The sequence below is a fragment of the Pseudorasbora parva genome, chromosome 3, assembly GCF_024679245.1.
Source record: "Pseudorasbora parva isolate DD20220531a chromosome 3, ASM2467924v1, whole genome shotgun sequence".
Classification (NCBI taxonomy): domain Eukaryota; kingdom Metazoa; phylum Chordata; class Actinopteri; order Cypriniformes; family Gobionidae; genus Pseudorasbora; species Pseudorasbora parva.
Window position 1 is genome coordinate 8,515,320 of NC_090174.1, and position 16,335 is coordinate 8,531,654.

Genomic DNA, 16,335 nt, shown 5'->3' on the forward strand with positions numbered 1-16,335 from the left:
TAGTTAACAGAATGCGTTAAAAGTACCATTAAAATAAAGTGAGACCCATGTTTCACAACAGTTCACCACCTTCTCCTTTTTAGTATTTATACCTGGCCAGTAGGCCTACACAGCTTCTCTGACTCTTACATTTAATTCATTTAGCAGATGCTTTTATCTAAAGCGACTTACAACTGAGGAACAGAGGAAGCAATCCATCATGAAGAGGTGAAAAATCACAAAAAGTGCCTGAAATACTAAGCTTTGAACATTGCCTAGACTGGCATAAGCTAGAATAGGGAGGGCATATAGGAAAATTGAGGGTTTTGTTTTTACATTTCAATATACCTGCATTTAAATAATTTTAGACTCATTAGGTCCCCTTTTTGGAAGTTTACCACTATTTTACACCTCAATGACAAGCATAAACTAATTAAGATCAATCATTAACAAATACTGTAAAACTGTCAATTCTCCATTAGTTGCATTAGTTCATTTCTCAAAGCACATAGATTAGTAGGCATTGCCCCTGATTTCTACAAGCTCTAGACTCAACATTTGTACAGAGGAATGCTACTATAAAGGCTTATATCTTATAATCCTTTCTGGTCACCCACCAGAGATAAAAGGCCTGAAATTGTAATGAAACACTACAGCTTTCTTATTATAAACTGACTCTAAAAGTGGAACCCTAAGCAATCCTGTGTATGTGCTCCTTTGTTTTAAGGAGTCATTTCCATAAATGTCCATAACCAAAATGTGTTATGTGCCATGATACAAAGGTTGTTGCCACCCAATATATAGCTAATACAAAGAGGTAATCACTCAAATAAGTAGAAAAAAAATGTTCCATTGGAACACTTGAGATGGACCCAATATTATAACTCACTGTGTACGTTACAAAAAGTGGAAATCCATGGACGCAGACAAGCAAAAAACAAATAAACACAACCAGACATGATATAAAAATAATGGTAGGCACTCCAGCAAACAATCTCTGTGGTGCAAATTCAGACGATTGCTTTCTTGAGATGCAGTTGGAGCTGAGGGATAAAGACAACCTCTACATTTTAAATAGTACTGCTGCAGTCAAGCTATGCAACAAGGATATTTAAGAATGGCAAATAATACCAGAATATAAATGTTTATCTCCAGATACATATGAGCTTTGGGTTGCTGGGGTGAGTTTTGCAAACATACAGTACACTTTAAATTATTCTGTACAAAGGCTGTTTGTGTGAACATGTTTGGGTCATATTTCACATCAAAAGAAAATAAGACTTCTTAATCTAAAGAATATAAATAGTTAATTATATATAGCATAAGAAAAAGAGATAATTCAGAATTCTCAGAATATATACTATACATAATTTAAATTGTAAAGCACATTTATAAAGTACAATTGTAGGTATGCATTATGGTATTGTGCTGATTAAAAAGGTTTGTGTTCAGACAAGATGATTTTTTTACTGTACTAAAGTACGTAATGAAAATATAGGGAGATAATATAACTGTTACATGTATAATGTCAATGTAAAAAAAATGAATAGCCCTAAAATAGGCTTCATTTCTGCAACTGAAAATATAATTTTGAATGAAATATGGCCCAGACATTTCATTCACCAAGTACAGTTTGCATCTGTCTATTTAAGGCTGTATCTACTCAAATATTTTACAATAACCAAAACAGTTTTCTTACTGCTTTAGTAAATCAGTTTTACAGTCCATACCATACATAGAGTCCACTGCAGAGCGATGTATAAATCTGCAAAAGCATATTCACAGGCAGGGGGGTTGCTAACTGAACCAGCAATTAATAAAAGGCAATTAAAACTAAAAACAAAAACCTCATATCCATATATTCTCAGACAAGCAATAATCATCTCACCAACTCCATGTGTGATCCAAATGAGTTCTGTGCACATTATAAGGAATAATAAAAGATTTCAATAGTGACAAAATCTTTGATCCCAATTTTAAGAAGGGTATGGCAGGGAGAATTACAGAGCTGAATGAAACACAGTTGCACACACTTTTATAGAGCCTATAATATCTCACACAAGAGAAACTGGAGATTAGTTGTGCAACAACGTCTCGGCCATCTCCGTCTTTACCATCTCTTAGGTTGACCACTAAGCCACACTTTCCTCCCACAATACAAACAGCAGTATCTTCACACTAGTCCGAGAATCCTGAGGAGCATTCTTCCTCCAGCATTTCCCAGTTCATGTTTTACCAGTAAAGTCAAACTCCACGCTGAATCCACACATTGAGTTTTAGCAGGAAGTGGATCCATCACATGTTGCCTACCCTGATGTTGGGATTGAGCATGGGATTCAGGTTCGGGTCTGACTCGGCAGAAGCCCGACCCAGTTTGGCCATGATGATGATGAGGGTGAAGAAACCGATCACTCCAACTAACAGCAACATGAAGATTCGCTGTTTCAGTGTGAGGGCTTTTTTCTTAGTGTTAGTACGATTCCTAGGCAAATGAATAAATGCATTCAAGCATATTAGTAAATACGGAAAGAACAAACATTTTTACCATGACACATTTAACTAAATAAATTAAATGAGTAAAATAGTAATTAATACAAAATATTTGCATGGACTTATATGCACAAGTTGTGTAAAATAAATGCTGACAAAACCGCCAGTGAAAATATATTACCACATATGACAAATAGGATTTGCCCATAGCAAACATTTATTTGAAATAAATGAATTTGAGCCACAGACTGAGGACACTCACTTTAGGACCTGCGCAAACCAGCTAAGGGCAGGTCGTCTGCGGTATTTATCATCATCAAAGTCAATCTGCATCACTTCACTGTTTCCTGAATCCCGTGTGTCGTACACCTTTCTTGGGGAAGTAGCTGAGAAGATGCATTGCAAGAATATAAGAATATATTAGAGACTGTATTTTATCATAAACCTAAAACAGTGTTTCCAAACTTTTTTGCTACGCCACAGTTTTGATAAAAATTAAAAAAAAAAAAAAACGTTGCACGGCACACCACTATAAAAACATAAAATTGCACAAGCATGCATTGCTTCATATTTAAAATTGATATTTTATTAAAAATATTACTCACATTTAATGTGAATCTTAAGCTTAAGGCAGGTAGGAACACAAAGTCATAGGCAGCTTTATGATGTTGTTAGTGATGATAAAACAACTAGGTAACTAGGTCTTCGAAGTTGGTATTGTGGCTTTATATACCTATGGTCAGACACTTGGCACTTGTCATCATAATATTAACAATTTATGAAAATCAAGCTCAAATGGAGTTGCAAGGTTCCTGTTCGAAAGACTTCACTGGAATCTCATTACATTTTAATTACAGGATCTAAAGTTTATTGTAGCTATATGGGTGCTCAAGTTTCTTGTTGTTGAAATCTCATGACCAAAATCTTGTGATACAAAAGATTAAGCCCAATGCACAGGATATTTAAAACAGTATATTTGCTTCAACTAGACAGCAAATACCAGACTAAACCTATATACATGTACTTCAATAAAACCAAAAGAATGCAAGTTAATGTGTTTAGATGCTGGGAGAAATCGGGGTGAGGAGCGGGTTATGCTTAAGAACGTGCATGTAAACGCGCTCACATTTTCCTTTAAAGTGAAACAAAACTGTCGGAGCTTTTGTGTCACTGCATTAACGGTGCATTCTCTCACGACGACGATCAATCGGTCTCAACAAAAGCTGGTAACGGTAGGTCTATATGAACTATCTTAATTTATTTGCAAGCCTACATTAATAACTGTAAAAAAGATGTAATAAAGAGATTATATAATGATATAATTTTAGTTATATTATTATTATTATTCATTTGCAATTGTATTGTTTTTAGAGTTATTAATGTCATTAAACGTTTTGGTAATGTGCTATGGAAAGAATAAAATCATCTATGCAGTTTTCATCTTGGCTTAAACAACTGTATAAGAATGATTCATCTCTTTTATAACAAGCTCTTGACAATTTGGGAATAGATTACCTTGCAATTAAATTTTGATGTGGGATGTAATTTTGTAGTAGACTAGTTTTTAAAAACATTTTCAATGAGTCCTCAATCCTCATACAACCGTGTCGGTGTAATGTGGTGATTTCGTTATGAAATTAAGAAAAGCAATTTAATTGTAGGTCCTAATATTAATTTAATAATAATTTTAGCCTTAAATAATCATTATTATTATTATTATTATTTAATACATTAATGGCAAAATTAGTCAATTATAGTCTTGATAATATCATCATTCGTCGATATCTCTGGGTATTATCAATACACGATACTATCATGCATTGGCACAACCCTAATGCATAGTATCATGTAACAATGTGACAATTGTCTCATGCGCATTAATTATTTACTGCAGAGTATACAGTAACACGTATTCTAGTCTGAACACAATCACAACACAATTTAAATCACTATTTATTTATTTTTAGCTAGATAGTGTGAAAATAAAAACAAAAGAATTACTTAAATAGTTACATATTCATTCAACAGTATGTCAGTGCTGGAGGATACCTGTGTTGATGGTGACTGTGTCAGTGGTAGAGGTGGCGCTCATATTGATGACAGAGTGTTTCTGGGCACTCGGTTCTCCATTATTGTGGATGTGCTCCACACCCTGATGGGGTGGTAGACTGGTGAGTGTGGGGTTTGACATCGTTATATCCACTGCAGGGGCTGGAACATAGATACATTTATTAAATTATACCACGGTCTGTCCGAGTACTCAAGTCTGATTGGCTGGAAGGTGTGTAATACAATTCTGTCTTCCTTTGTTTGAAGTTGTTTGCTGCTGAACACAAAACAAGATATTTTGAAGAATGTGGGTTACCAAACAGTTGATGGGGCCCATTCACTTCATTAGTATTTTGTTTTTCCATACTATGAAAGTCAATGGGTCGTCAACTGTTGAGTGTTCAAATAATCACAAAATATCTTTAGATTTTTTTTTGGGGGGGGGGGGGGGGGGGGGTGTCAGAAGCAAACAACTTATTATTGTAAAAAATATTTCTTTAATTTTCCATGACTGGAAAGCTTCATCACAGATTTCCATGTTTCACAGTACACATAAGAACCCTGCTAAAAATGTAAATCACAATAAATGACAAACTCACTCTCAAAAGTTGACCATTCAGAATAACAGGAAACATCATGAGTTGAGGTTTCCTGCCTCTCTGGTGGGTCTTCAATCTGGACAGAAAGAAGTCATAATGCAAATTAACGGCTAAGTATCAGTATCAACACTTAATGTTGAAAGACAAATGTCTTGAACAAGATAAGATTAGCTCTTAATATTTTTTATATCTTCAAATTCGGTTTCTCTCGTATTTTCATCTCGCATTCAGCCTGGATACCAGCCGAACTTAGCCCCGCCCACAACATTTTTAGGTTGGGCAGTTCGGTCTGGCCTTGCTCCATAGAGGAGCAATTTTCTACGAACAGAAACTGTTCTGACCAATGAAATCATCAGGGCGGGCTTTAGACGATGACGGACAGATGATCAACAGTAATGTAATCATGCACGTCATCAAAGGGGCTTGGATTATATTTGTTCAAATCTTAAACGGAGAGCTTGTTTGTATCTGCATTCACCTTCACAATTTCTCTCAGAAATGATGATCATGTTGGGTAAGTACTCTGTGTATCATTAAATTATTTTATTTTTTTACAACACCGGCAAAGATCGTGTATTCCAGCCTGATTTCAGCGCACGTGCAGACAGGGTTGCCAAGTTTTTACAACAAAACCCAACTACTAGCCTTAAACAATAGCTTCTCGGGGGGGGGTTCTCCGGCAGAAAAATAGCATTTGGGGGGTAAAATGTGTGTTATTTTGGCAAGGTTGCGTGCTAAAATTTGCACTCATGGGTCTATATATCACATAATAGTCGCTTCAACCCGCGGACATAGAAAACAACCCGCGGGGGGAAAAAACGCGGACTTGGCAACACAGTGCAGTTGAACTATGTTGACATTTGACAATGCGTTGCTTCGTTGCTCTGATTGGTTGTAGGTCAATCCAAATGAGGTCTTTCCTGGTTTGGTTGAAACACGCCCCATAATCACAGCCCAATGGAGCAGTTTCAGACTCATAAGCCCCGTTTCCACCAAAATTACCCGGAACAATTTGTACCAGGAAATTTTCTTCCCCCCAGACCTGCAACTGTCTGCGTTTCGACCACGATCTAAAGTTCCGAGAAGATTAGGCAAATTAGTCCGGTGATAGGACTGCGCACGACTGTTCCTCCAAGTCAGTGAAGGACATGAAGGACGTGAAAAAAAATTAATAACGAGTATGGAAGAGATTCTAGCTGTGCTGCTTTTGCTGGTTATGTATAGGTTTACTAGGTAATTAACAACGACAGAAAAGAGCACTAATAGGCAGATTCAGCAGCATGCAGCATATTCAGAAAGCTTGTAAAGCTAGATTTAAAATGACAATGTTACATTACATACGTGCAATGTCCGTAATAGCTGATAATAATATACATTGTCAATGTATATTATTATCAGCTATTACGGACATTGCACGTTAGATGGCTGAGACGAACGTGGCGCGCGCCATCAGACAAGACTGATATTTACCACTGAACGAGACTGAACCTCGCAAGACTTTTAAAAATGCCCGGTGAAATAAAATGCTGCTTGTTCTAGACCAATCAGCATGTTCAGTTCCCAAGTCCCGCCCTCGAAAGTTCCTGAACTTTGAAAAAGTACTACCTCGCGAGCAGGGCCGTTTGGAGGGGGAAATATTTACCCGGAACTTCATTTAGACCCTAGTTCCTGCGGTCTAAACACACGAAGTACCATCCAAAGTTCCTGGTTCCTGGGTAAAGTTCCTGCGGTGGAAACGGGGCTATATTCTGACTAGAATTGAGTATGACCACGTCAGGCTAACATTCAGTGCCAATAGGCCTTTAAATCTGTGTGATTTTTTTTTTTTATATAACTATTACTATTATATTATATTATATTATATTACCGAAACTGATTTTAGGTCAATATTAAACCAAGCAGCGGCTATTTACACTATGTAAAAATAGCAGTATTTTCTTTGCAAGAAGGTAAATGTAAATAGTAGTTTGATGCTGTATATATACTTAGAAATAGTGGCAGATACTATTTGCACCTCAGTGTTGCTGTACATTAAACGAAATGCAATAATAGCAGATTGTAAATAATTATATTAATAAAAAATATTAAATGGATGCCACCTTATTGGGACAATAAAGCCCTCCCTACACCTAACACTAACTGACAAACACTTTATTATCAAACACACGTTATGGGTCCTGCACGCTGCACACATTTTTCAAAATCCTTTGCGAATGTTTCCTTGTCCGACTGTACGAACATGAAGATGTAAGCCATGTCACACTGTAAGATCTCAGTTGCCATTAATGTCAGAACATATGATAGTCGAGGCGCGCTAAAACGGACGTGCGCAAGAAAACTTGTCCGGAGTTTTATATCAGTAATGAATGACGCGCTCGGTGACAGTGAGCTGCATTACACGCGGGACTAAAATGCTGGCTACAAAGAAATCTATAGCTCTCGGTTTGGTCATAGTTTGTCTTGAACGAGATATTTGACTGTTGTCGTAGGAGAAGTCACACTGCAGGATTGTGTGGCAACTCTTCTGACACTGCCAGAATTTCATCTGAGGTAAAATTTGATCACAATGGTCATTAATCGGCTTCCAGTGAACATGTCTCAGACGGCCAAATCGTGGGCAAAATCGGACAGTGTGACACTTTATTTTCCCTTCTCAAATATCTCCTTCATTTGAATTGAAAATAAAAGGCTTTCCAATCTGATATGTGATGGGAAAAGGGAGTAGAGCGATTTTGACAAAGGAGTTTTATTTGAACTTTGGGCAATTTGTGTCAAAACGTTCTGCTATGCGCCTTACCCCTATACTATCGCTACTGTTGTCAATCCAGCGTTTTTTTTTTTTCAGGCCTAACCAGACGTCAGTGGGCAGAGTTAGTGTAAATAGACACTGTTTAATTTACTTCAAAGCCTTCAAAATATTTTAATATTAGCTCTCCTACTCCAGTCTTATTTTTTAAATATCAATCAATCTAATGGCTTATTTTTTATATAAAATCTTAAAAACTTAAAATTGTAGATAGACCTCATGATGAGGAATGAAAGAACATCAATAATATGCAGTGATATAATCTAGACAAAGTGTCCCTAAAGAAGCTAATTTCAGAAATGCTGATTATTTACCGTTATTATTTAGAAATGTTCTACTATTTAACCTTGGTGTGGAAAAAGTAGGTGTGTCTATCGTTGTGAAGTGATGTATCATTACTGATGGCATATTTCCTCACCATTGGAAGGCCCAGTCCTGCTCTAGCCCAGTTGACAGAGGACAGTTGTTCTCTCAGCATGTCTGCAATAGGACTAGCCAGGTTTGGGGGTGGGAACACAGGACCCTGGCATGTTGGGCATTGGTACCCAGCAGGTGCAGTGTAGAGAGGCTGACGGGAGGCCAAGTCATTCAGACATGACCAGTGGAATAAATCTGGACAGTAAATAAATTAAATGTAATAAATTCTAAAAAATTACAATAAATAATAATACCAATCATAATAAAATCTTTCTCAGAATATACCAAATAAAAGCAACACCAATGCAGACATTCATATACTCTGTTAGTTCACCCAAAAATTTTGATTCTGTCATTAATTACTCACCCTCATGTCATTGCAAACCCATAAGACCTTCGTTCATCTTCAGAAAACAAAAGATACTATTGTTGATGAAATCTGAGAGCTCTCTAACCCCTCCATAGACCGCTATTTAATTAGCAAGGCCCAGAAACTAAGTAAAAACATCCTTAAAACAGTCCATGCACACAGGCTAGAAGAGATTGTTGAATAGTTATTTTTGTTTGTTTTTCCTCACAAAAAGTATACTCGTTTCTTCATAAAATTAAGGCTGAACCACTGGAGTCACATGGACTATTTTAACCATTCTGGGACTTGAAGGTGTTAATTAAATGGCAGTCTATAAAGGCGTCAGAGAAAGCTCTCGGTTTCATCAAAAGTATTATAAAATAAGTTCCTACGGGTATGGAACAACATGAGGGTGAGTAATCAATGACAGGATTTTCATTTTTGGGTGAACTAACCCTTTAACTTCTGATTCTGAGATCACTAGAATACATTATATGTCTGTAGCTTCTCACCATAACAAACTAGTCGAACAGTCTCCTGGGAATCTAAAGGCTGGCTGCACAGGCTACAGTTGGGGTTGTAATCGCTGTCTTGTAGCCACTGTAGGTATGACTGTACAATACACTGTACAAATAAAAGGAAACCGGAAAAAGGCGTGGAGTTAATCTGTGTATAAATCTTCCAAATCCCATTGACATCCATTGTATTTTTTGACTACACAATAGAATTCAACGGTAACAAGTCATATTTCATTACCAACATTTTTTTTTTCTAAATAATATGTTCCAGAAGAAAGAAACTTTGGGAAACATTGAGAGGGAGTAAATGGTAAAATAACTTTAATAATTTTCATTTTTTCTTTTTAAGTCATCAATTAAATATCAGAGCACTAACCTTGTTGTGATTGGATACAAGACAGTGCTCACACACGTTGACTCGATGTTCAAAGCAGAACAGGTTTGTTACCTTCCTCTTAGGACACTTGCACAAACCCATGATCTCCCTGTGTATCAAAAATAGCCATTTACATATCACCCAGAATCCATATATTAACTCGAGTACAATAAATCGTCCTTGAGCTAATTCTACATACCCTTAAAAGATGCATTTTAATGTAATTTGCTATATACAAATGCAGCTCCTCTTGGCACTTAATAAACATTCTTAATACAAACGGCCTTTTCTGGTAATTAACATATATATACAAAAAGTGTGCCATGATTAGAGTGTAAAATGTCGTCAGACCGAAGGTAACGATAAATGTAAATATTACCGACCTGACACTGACAATCCACGGATGGTTAGCTGGTCGACTGTTTCAAACTTCCCTCAAACTAATCAATATACTATTAGTTAAATAATATTATATTTACCTGAATATATCAACGGAAACAACAAACTGATCAAAATATGAACACTCTCGAGTACTTTCCTCAATATTTTTTTAACATCTCGTCAGTCAGATTGCTCTTTTGCCACGTCTCTTCCGCTACCGTCGCAGAGCAATGGCGTCACTAAAATCAAGACATAAGCATCAGTGTCTGAACTATTTCGTATCTATATGTATCTATATTTTAATTTGTGCATTTGTTATCTTTCCTGGCTATTTTATATGCTGTTCTTAAACATTTTCTGTGAGTCAAACCTGTTTAGAAAAAAGATGTAACGTTACCCCCGAAAAAAGTCAGGACTCTTATATTGAAACCGTTCATCCAAATGCAGGCGTGTTTGTTTTTTGGTATGGCTCAGGGAGAGAACTTTGCATTTTCATGGATACCAGCCCTGTGTAGAGGGTTATGCTGGTGAATAAAATATTTAATATTCAGACAAATGTAGGAACAGGAGAAGAGGAATCAATTGCTAGAGGATTAAATGTCAATTTTCATAAAACGTACTATCCTGCAGAGAAATGAAAAAAAAAATAACTGAACAAGAAACAGCCGATCCCAAATGAATATAATATGTATCATTAGGATATACTGGCTAAAAAAGGGAAAATCCCATAGACCGTAAAAGGAAAATCCCTATGGAAAACTGAGTTTTGGAATTCAGAAAAAAAAGGAGTCGAATGGTGGCGGTAATGCACCTAAAGATCTGCCTGCCAAGCAGAACAGAAGAAGAAGAAGTGAGCATTCTGAACATTGAACATTAGACGTTATCAAGACGCTGGGCAAATATGCGAGCTTTTTCTGTGAGTTGTTTACAAGAAATATCACGAACGACCGTGAATGGTCCAGAATAAGGTACGAACTCCGTACTTTACAGAACAGTCGAGGTGTTTTCAGTACGTTGTCATAGATATGTATGCTTTTCATTCAATACTTTATGCACTGTGTAAAATAATGAAGTTCAACATATGCATGTACTATTTACATTACATTTTGTTATCATTTGATTATTATGACAGAACAGAACAAGTTGTAAAACCAGGGATCTGTGAGCAGTAGTAGTGCAACAGAAGCGTGGCAACATCTGATGTAGACGAAAAATAAAGTTTTGTGAGCACTGGAAGTGTTGGCCACAGTATTTCAAAAACTTAATGTAATGTAGGAAATAATGATATTAATAATACATGAACGTGAAAAAAATGCACAAAATAAGCTAAGAGAGTAAAATTAAAATATTAAGTTAAATATTAGAGCTGCACAATTTTGGATAAATTGAGAATCACGAACAACGTGATAAAAAGTTCATTGCAGCAGTCTGTTTACAAATATTTAATCAATTCGATTTTTTTTTTAATTAGTCAACTTAATTAATGATTCATTGACTCTCTCATGAAGACTTAATTTGTTTCATTACTGGATGAATCTAGGATGAATCAGCATTTTTCAATGAATCTCGTGAATGAATGGTTCAATGGCAAACACATGTTTAAGACACTTGTTGCCACCTACCGGTGTAACGGTGTAATATTTTGAGCACTGTTTATAGCCAAACTAAACTTTTATCCCAGGAGTTATGTGATAATTTTTTGAATGATTTAAACAAAAATATTGTGACTGTGTGATTGAAAAGGGGTTTCATACCTGTGTTATTTTAATAAGTGTTATTTTACTTGTCGAAGGTTTACGAGACACAACCGAATCGTTGCCATTTCGGATCACATGGGTTTTGAAATTCAGATCAAATTCTTTTTATCGATTAATCGTGCAGCTCTATTTATGGATGATGAAATCTATACATGTTCCAAAAAATTATCACAATGCCCTAAATTGTACATTTAGAATTTTCTTTATAATGTTTTTAATGGGGAAACATAAAAAGTTTGTGTTGCATTTATATTCCGGATTCATCTGCATGCCTACATAGAATGTTTTATATATGTTGTATATTATTATTGTACTATCAATATCACTGTCTTGATGCATTAAAGCATCACTGTTTTAGTACATTAGTACTTTGTACAAAGCTGAATAAAATGACTGGTTGCAGCAGTGGAGGAAAGTGCTGTGCCTTCCAGGTGGCATTTCTATAAGGGTGTGATGTCACATAAAAAGTGTAAATTGTGCTTACTTCCATTCTGTCCACTAATTCTGTTTTCCTTTTTTTTTCTTATAGTCTTGGCAGAAGTGTGAAGAAATACTCTGCAAGCACACTGGATTTGGGTTTGATACAGATGTTGGAAATATGACTTGCTCAGAGGAAGCAGAGGCACAATTTGCCGAGATAGAGCTGCTATTAAGCATGTTTCCAAGTGAAGAAGAGTTACAAGTGGATGAGCTCTCCCATGCAGAGCTCAGGGCTTATGTGGAGGGCTCAGTTCATACTCCCCCCAGCACCAGACCCCAATTCAGCATCAAGCTCAAGGTGGAGAACCTTGCAGTAAGTGTAGAAAATACAATCAAATAATTCTTTGTTCTTCATCATTTAATCATAATCATATATCTATTCTATTTTTTGTTGTTGTTGTTGTATATAGGTGAGCATTACATTGTTGTGTACTTATCCAGCTGACTACCCAAAAGTGTTGCCAGATATAACTGTCAGGTATTTAAATACTTTGAGTTTCCAGTTAATACTTTTTCATAAGCTGTTGCGATTGATTGTTTACTCGGTGACATGACATGACAGTGTCTACGGGATTCCTATTGGACTTTCTATGAGAATTTGATAACAGTCCTGAAGGATTCCAGTGGGATCAAATAAGTGTTAAAAAATTAAATAAAATATTACAGAATAAACTTAAATCTATAACACTTTACAATAAGGTTTCATTAATTAAAATGAGTTCAAGGAATATTTCACAGAAAAATAAAAATTCAGCCATCATTTACTTACCCTCAAGTTCTTCCTTACCTATATGAGTTTCTTTCTTCTGCTGAACACAAAAGAAGATATTTTGAAGAATGTTTGTGACCAAACAGTTATGGTGCACCATTGACTTCCATAGTAGGAAAAATTAAATTCTATGAAACTCAATGGTGCACCAAAACTGTTTGGTTACAAACATTCTTTAAAGAATATCTTACTTGGTGTTCAGCAGAAGAAAGACATTTATAGAGGTTTGGAACAACTTGAGGGGAAGTGCATGATGACAATTTTAACAGCTCATTTGCTAGCTAGTGGCAAGAGTCATGAAATATGTTATATATATATATTTTTTTTTCCCACAAGAGGTCAGCAGAGACACCCATATTTTGAATTTATTTTGAAATAATTTAAAATTTAAGCTAAAAGGGTGTGCTTATTATATTTATTGATCAAATATAGTCATTTAAATAATTAAACTAAATCTGAAATTATACAACCTTTCTTGACAAAAAAAGGTATAATTTAGCGCTTTAGGTAATTTTGTTATTTGTTACAGGATGCGAGGGAAGGATTAATGTTCATGATTTACCACACAAATCACCACAAATTACTTTATTTACTGCTTGAAAAATCTGTCCCATTTGGAACTGTAGTAAAAAAATAAATAAAAAAAAACTAGATCAGTGTTTCCTAACCCTGTTCCTGCACTGTAAAAAATTATGTAGAAGAAAAGTTTGCCTTAATTTTGAGTTAATTGAAATTAAAATGTTGAGTTAATACAATGAACATTTTTTGAGATTCAACAACCTTTATTAAAATATTATTTTAAAAATTTGTAAGCATGTTGGGTAATTGTGTGTTTTATTTCTGATGACGCAGTGAAACATGCCAAATAGTGCTATTTTCACGATTTATCACATTTTTTATGTGGTTTAGATACAATAATATTTTGAGTTTCTATTTATTAAACAATTTTCCTTCATTGTATCAACTCAAATTTTTAATTAAAAAAAACTCAAAATTTTAAGGCAACCACGTTACTTACTTTTTAAAGTTAAACCAACAAAAAACAACAAAATGTTTACAGTGTGGTGGGCCACCAACAAACTCATTTGCTCATGAGTAAGAGACTCCAAGACTAAAAATATACATGTTAGGTAAGGGAGATATCCAAAATGTACTCTGTTGGTGTACCTCCAGGAACAGGTTTGGGAAACTGATACAGATCTACTAATTTTTTTTGTTTAAACCATATAAAGTATCTTCATCCATTAGGATCTAAGTTATTGTAGATATTTCAATTGGATTCTTTCTGAATAATATATTTTTTCCCCTTTTCAGATGTTCTGAACTTATTAGATCACAGCAGATGCTACTTCACTCCGACCTAAACACCTACCTGTCTGAAACCTGCAGTGGGGATGTTTGTATTCTTTCTGCTGTGCAGTGGATCAACGAAAATGCACAAGCATATATCACTAAAAGTGCCCCTGTCTGCGATCCCAAGAAGGAAAACGTTTCGATGCATTCAAAAGAGACCTTCACTAGACTCTGGATCTACAGCCATCATATCTACAATAAGATCAAGAGGAAGAACATTCTGGAATGGGCAAAGGAGCTGAACCTTTCTGGGTTCAGTATGCCAGGAAAGCCTGGTATTGTGTGTGTGGAGGGTCTGCAGTCTGCTTGCGATGAGTTCTGGGCCAGGTATTGATTGAAATCTAAAATGAATCAATAGGGTCTACACTTATTTTTCTATGAACACACCCAAAGTGCAAACTCAAAATACCAAAGATAAGTTAAATACCTTGTGTGTGTGTGTGTGTGTGTGTGTGTGTGTGTGTGTGTGTGTGTGTGTGTGTGTGTGTGTGTGTGTGTGTGTGTGTGTGTGTGTGTGTGTGTGTGTGTGGGCATGTTTTTGTGACATATGAGGACGCACATGTGTATAATGGCATGGGTATGACATATGTATACAAAGAGAGGGTGAAATATAAGGAAATTGGCCATGTCCCCAAGTAAAACTGCAGAATGTTTCCTGTGATGGGTAGGTGCAGGGGCAGTGTAAGGGGATAGAAAATACGGTTTGTACAGTAAAAAAAACATTATGCCTATGGAATGTACCCATATGTCACAAAAACAAACGTGTGTGTGTGTCTGTGTAGGTTTTATATTTATGGTCCAAAATGAGGATCTCATTTACTATAGCCCCGTTTCCACCAAAATTACCCAGAACAATTTGTCCCATGAATTTTTTTCCCTCAGACGTATTGCTGTCTGCGTCTAAATCACAGTCTAAAGTACCTTGAAGATTAGTCCGGTGACGTAGGACTGAGTCCGACTTTCCCGTTCGCGCCTGATTTCATCCTTTGCATTTGCTTAATAAAGCCTGAACCTCATTGTTGGTCAATTGGTCGTATTTTATAAACTTCTTTGTTAATTCGAATAGCAAGCAACTCTTACTGCTGACTATAAAATGTTTCTTGAAATACGTTTAAGTGCTTAAATGTGCTATTATGTTGGAAGTGAAAACCCCTGAGATGATCTTTCAAATTCATGTGAAGTAGATGAACATGTAATTTTGATGGTTCTATGTTCTCTGCAACTAATTTTTGACCATACTTTATGGTTGTTACAAACCATATCTTGAATTTAATTTTCTATTTGTTTTTATTATATTACACTCGTTCATAAGTTTGGAATAACATATATGTTTTATGATTTAAAATAAGTCTCTTCTGTCCACAGACAAAAATACAGTAAAAGCAGTAATAGTTGTGAATTAAATATCACTATAATTTAAACAGTTTTCTATTTGAATATATTTTAAAGTAATATATTCCTGTGATGGCAAAGCTGATTTGTTTATTATAGCTGAATTTGTTTTATATTTTCAGGGTGAAAGTTTTAACATGGAAAAGAATTATGATTCGTCACAGAGAGGATGTCCCTTTGGAAAACAGCTCGATGGAGGAGAGAGCTGAGTCCCTCCGTAAGTTTACCGGATTTAATGAAGCCATTTTTGACCCTCATGGGACAAGAGGAAACCACATGGACCTTGGACAGCTTTATCAGTTCCTTAATGACAAAGGATGTGCTGATATCTTTCAAATGTACTTTGGGATTGAGGGGAGATAATGGTTTGTCTGTGTTTGTGTATGCATTACTTCTATTTTTTCCTCAACTCTAATTGACAACATTAAACATTTTAACAGTTTAAAAATTGTATCAGAGAATGCATTTACATTAAGGTTTAGTTCAAAATATTTGTAACCAGACAGTTGATGGTATCCATTTTTCTATGGAAATAAATGGATACCGTCAACTGTTTGGTTACCAACATTCTTTAGATCTTCTTTTTAGTTCAACAGAAAAAAGAGACTCTTACAGGTTTG

General features: G+C 35.6%; 2 protein-coding genes across 4 annotated transcripts; one reads left to right on the forward strand and one right to left on the reverse strand.

Moving 5' to 3' along the window:
* Positions 1-1,823: 1,823 nt before the first annotated feature.
* zfpl1 (zinc finger protein-like 1) lies at positions 1,824-10,197 on the reverse strand. 2 transcript variants are annotated; one of them, XM_067437732.1, is made up of 8 exons: positions 10,063-10,197; positions 9,584-9,692; positions 9,202-9,313; positions 8,342-8,535; positions 5,118-5,193; positions 4,519-4,680; positions 2,732-2,855; positions 1,824-2,461 (listed from the first exon to the last, which is right to left on the reverse strand). In XM_067437732.1, the coding sequence occupies exons 2-8, from the start codon at positions 9,683-9,685 to the stop codon at positions 2,275-2,277; spliced, it is 957 nt and encodes a 318-aa protein (XP_067293833.1). In that variant the 5' UTR covers positions 9,686-9,692; positions 10,063-10,197; the 3' UTR covers positions 1,824-2,274. The 2 variants fall into 2 exon arrangements, with proteins under 2 accessions (XP_067293833.1, XP_067293832.1); XM_067437731.1 differs by having other exon boundaries at positions 9,967-10,178.
* Positions 10,198-10,404: 207 nt separating this feature from the next.
* Positions 10,405-16,124, forward strand: rwdd2b (RWD domain containing 2B). 2 transcript variants are annotated; one of them, XM_067439924.1, is made up of 5 exons: positions 10,405-10,491; positions 12,251-12,514; positions 12,612-12,679; positions 14,285-14,650; positions 15,838-16,124. In XM_067439924.1, exons 1-5 carry the CDS (start codon positions 10,486-10,488, stop codon positions 16,076-16,078), a joined length of 945 nt encoding a protein of 314 aa, XP_067296025.1. In that variant the 5' UTR covers positions 10,405-10,485; the 3' UTR covers positions 16,079-16,124. The 2 variants fall into 2 exon arrangements, with proteins under 2 accessions (XP_067296025.1, XP_067296024.1); XM_067439923.1 differs by lacking the exon at positions 10,405-10,491 and adding an exon at positions 10,499-10,932.
* Positions 16,125-16,335: the final 211 nt, after the last annotated feature.

What these genes read in the sequence shown, in the direction of transcription:
- zfpl1 (XM_067437732.1), bottom strand. Translation starts at nt 9,685, where the DNA reads ATGGGTTTGTGCAAGTGTCCTAAGAGGAAGGTAACAAACCTGTTCTGC. An exon ending in TTGTATCCAATCACAACAAG is followed by an intron (nt 9,314 to 9,583) that starts GTTAGTGCTCTG and finishes TTATTTGTACAG; the next exon opens with TGTATTGTACAGTCATACCT. An exon ending in TGAATGGTCAACTTTTGAGA is followed by an intron (nt 4,681 to 5,117) that starts GTGAGTTTGTCA and finishes TCTATGTTCCAG; the next exon opens with CCCCTGCAGTGGATATAACG.
- rwdd2b (XM_067439923.1), top strand. An exon ending in TCAAGGTGGAGAACCTTGCA is followed by an intron (nt 12,515 to 12,611) that starts GTAAGTGTAGAA and finishes TGTTGTATATAG; the next exon opens with GTGAGCATTACATTGTTGTG. An exon ending in TGCGATGAGTTCTGGGCCAG is followed by an intron (nt 14,651 to 15,837) that starts GTATTGATTGAA and finishes TTATATTTTCAG; the next exon opens with GGTGAAAGTTTTAACATGGA.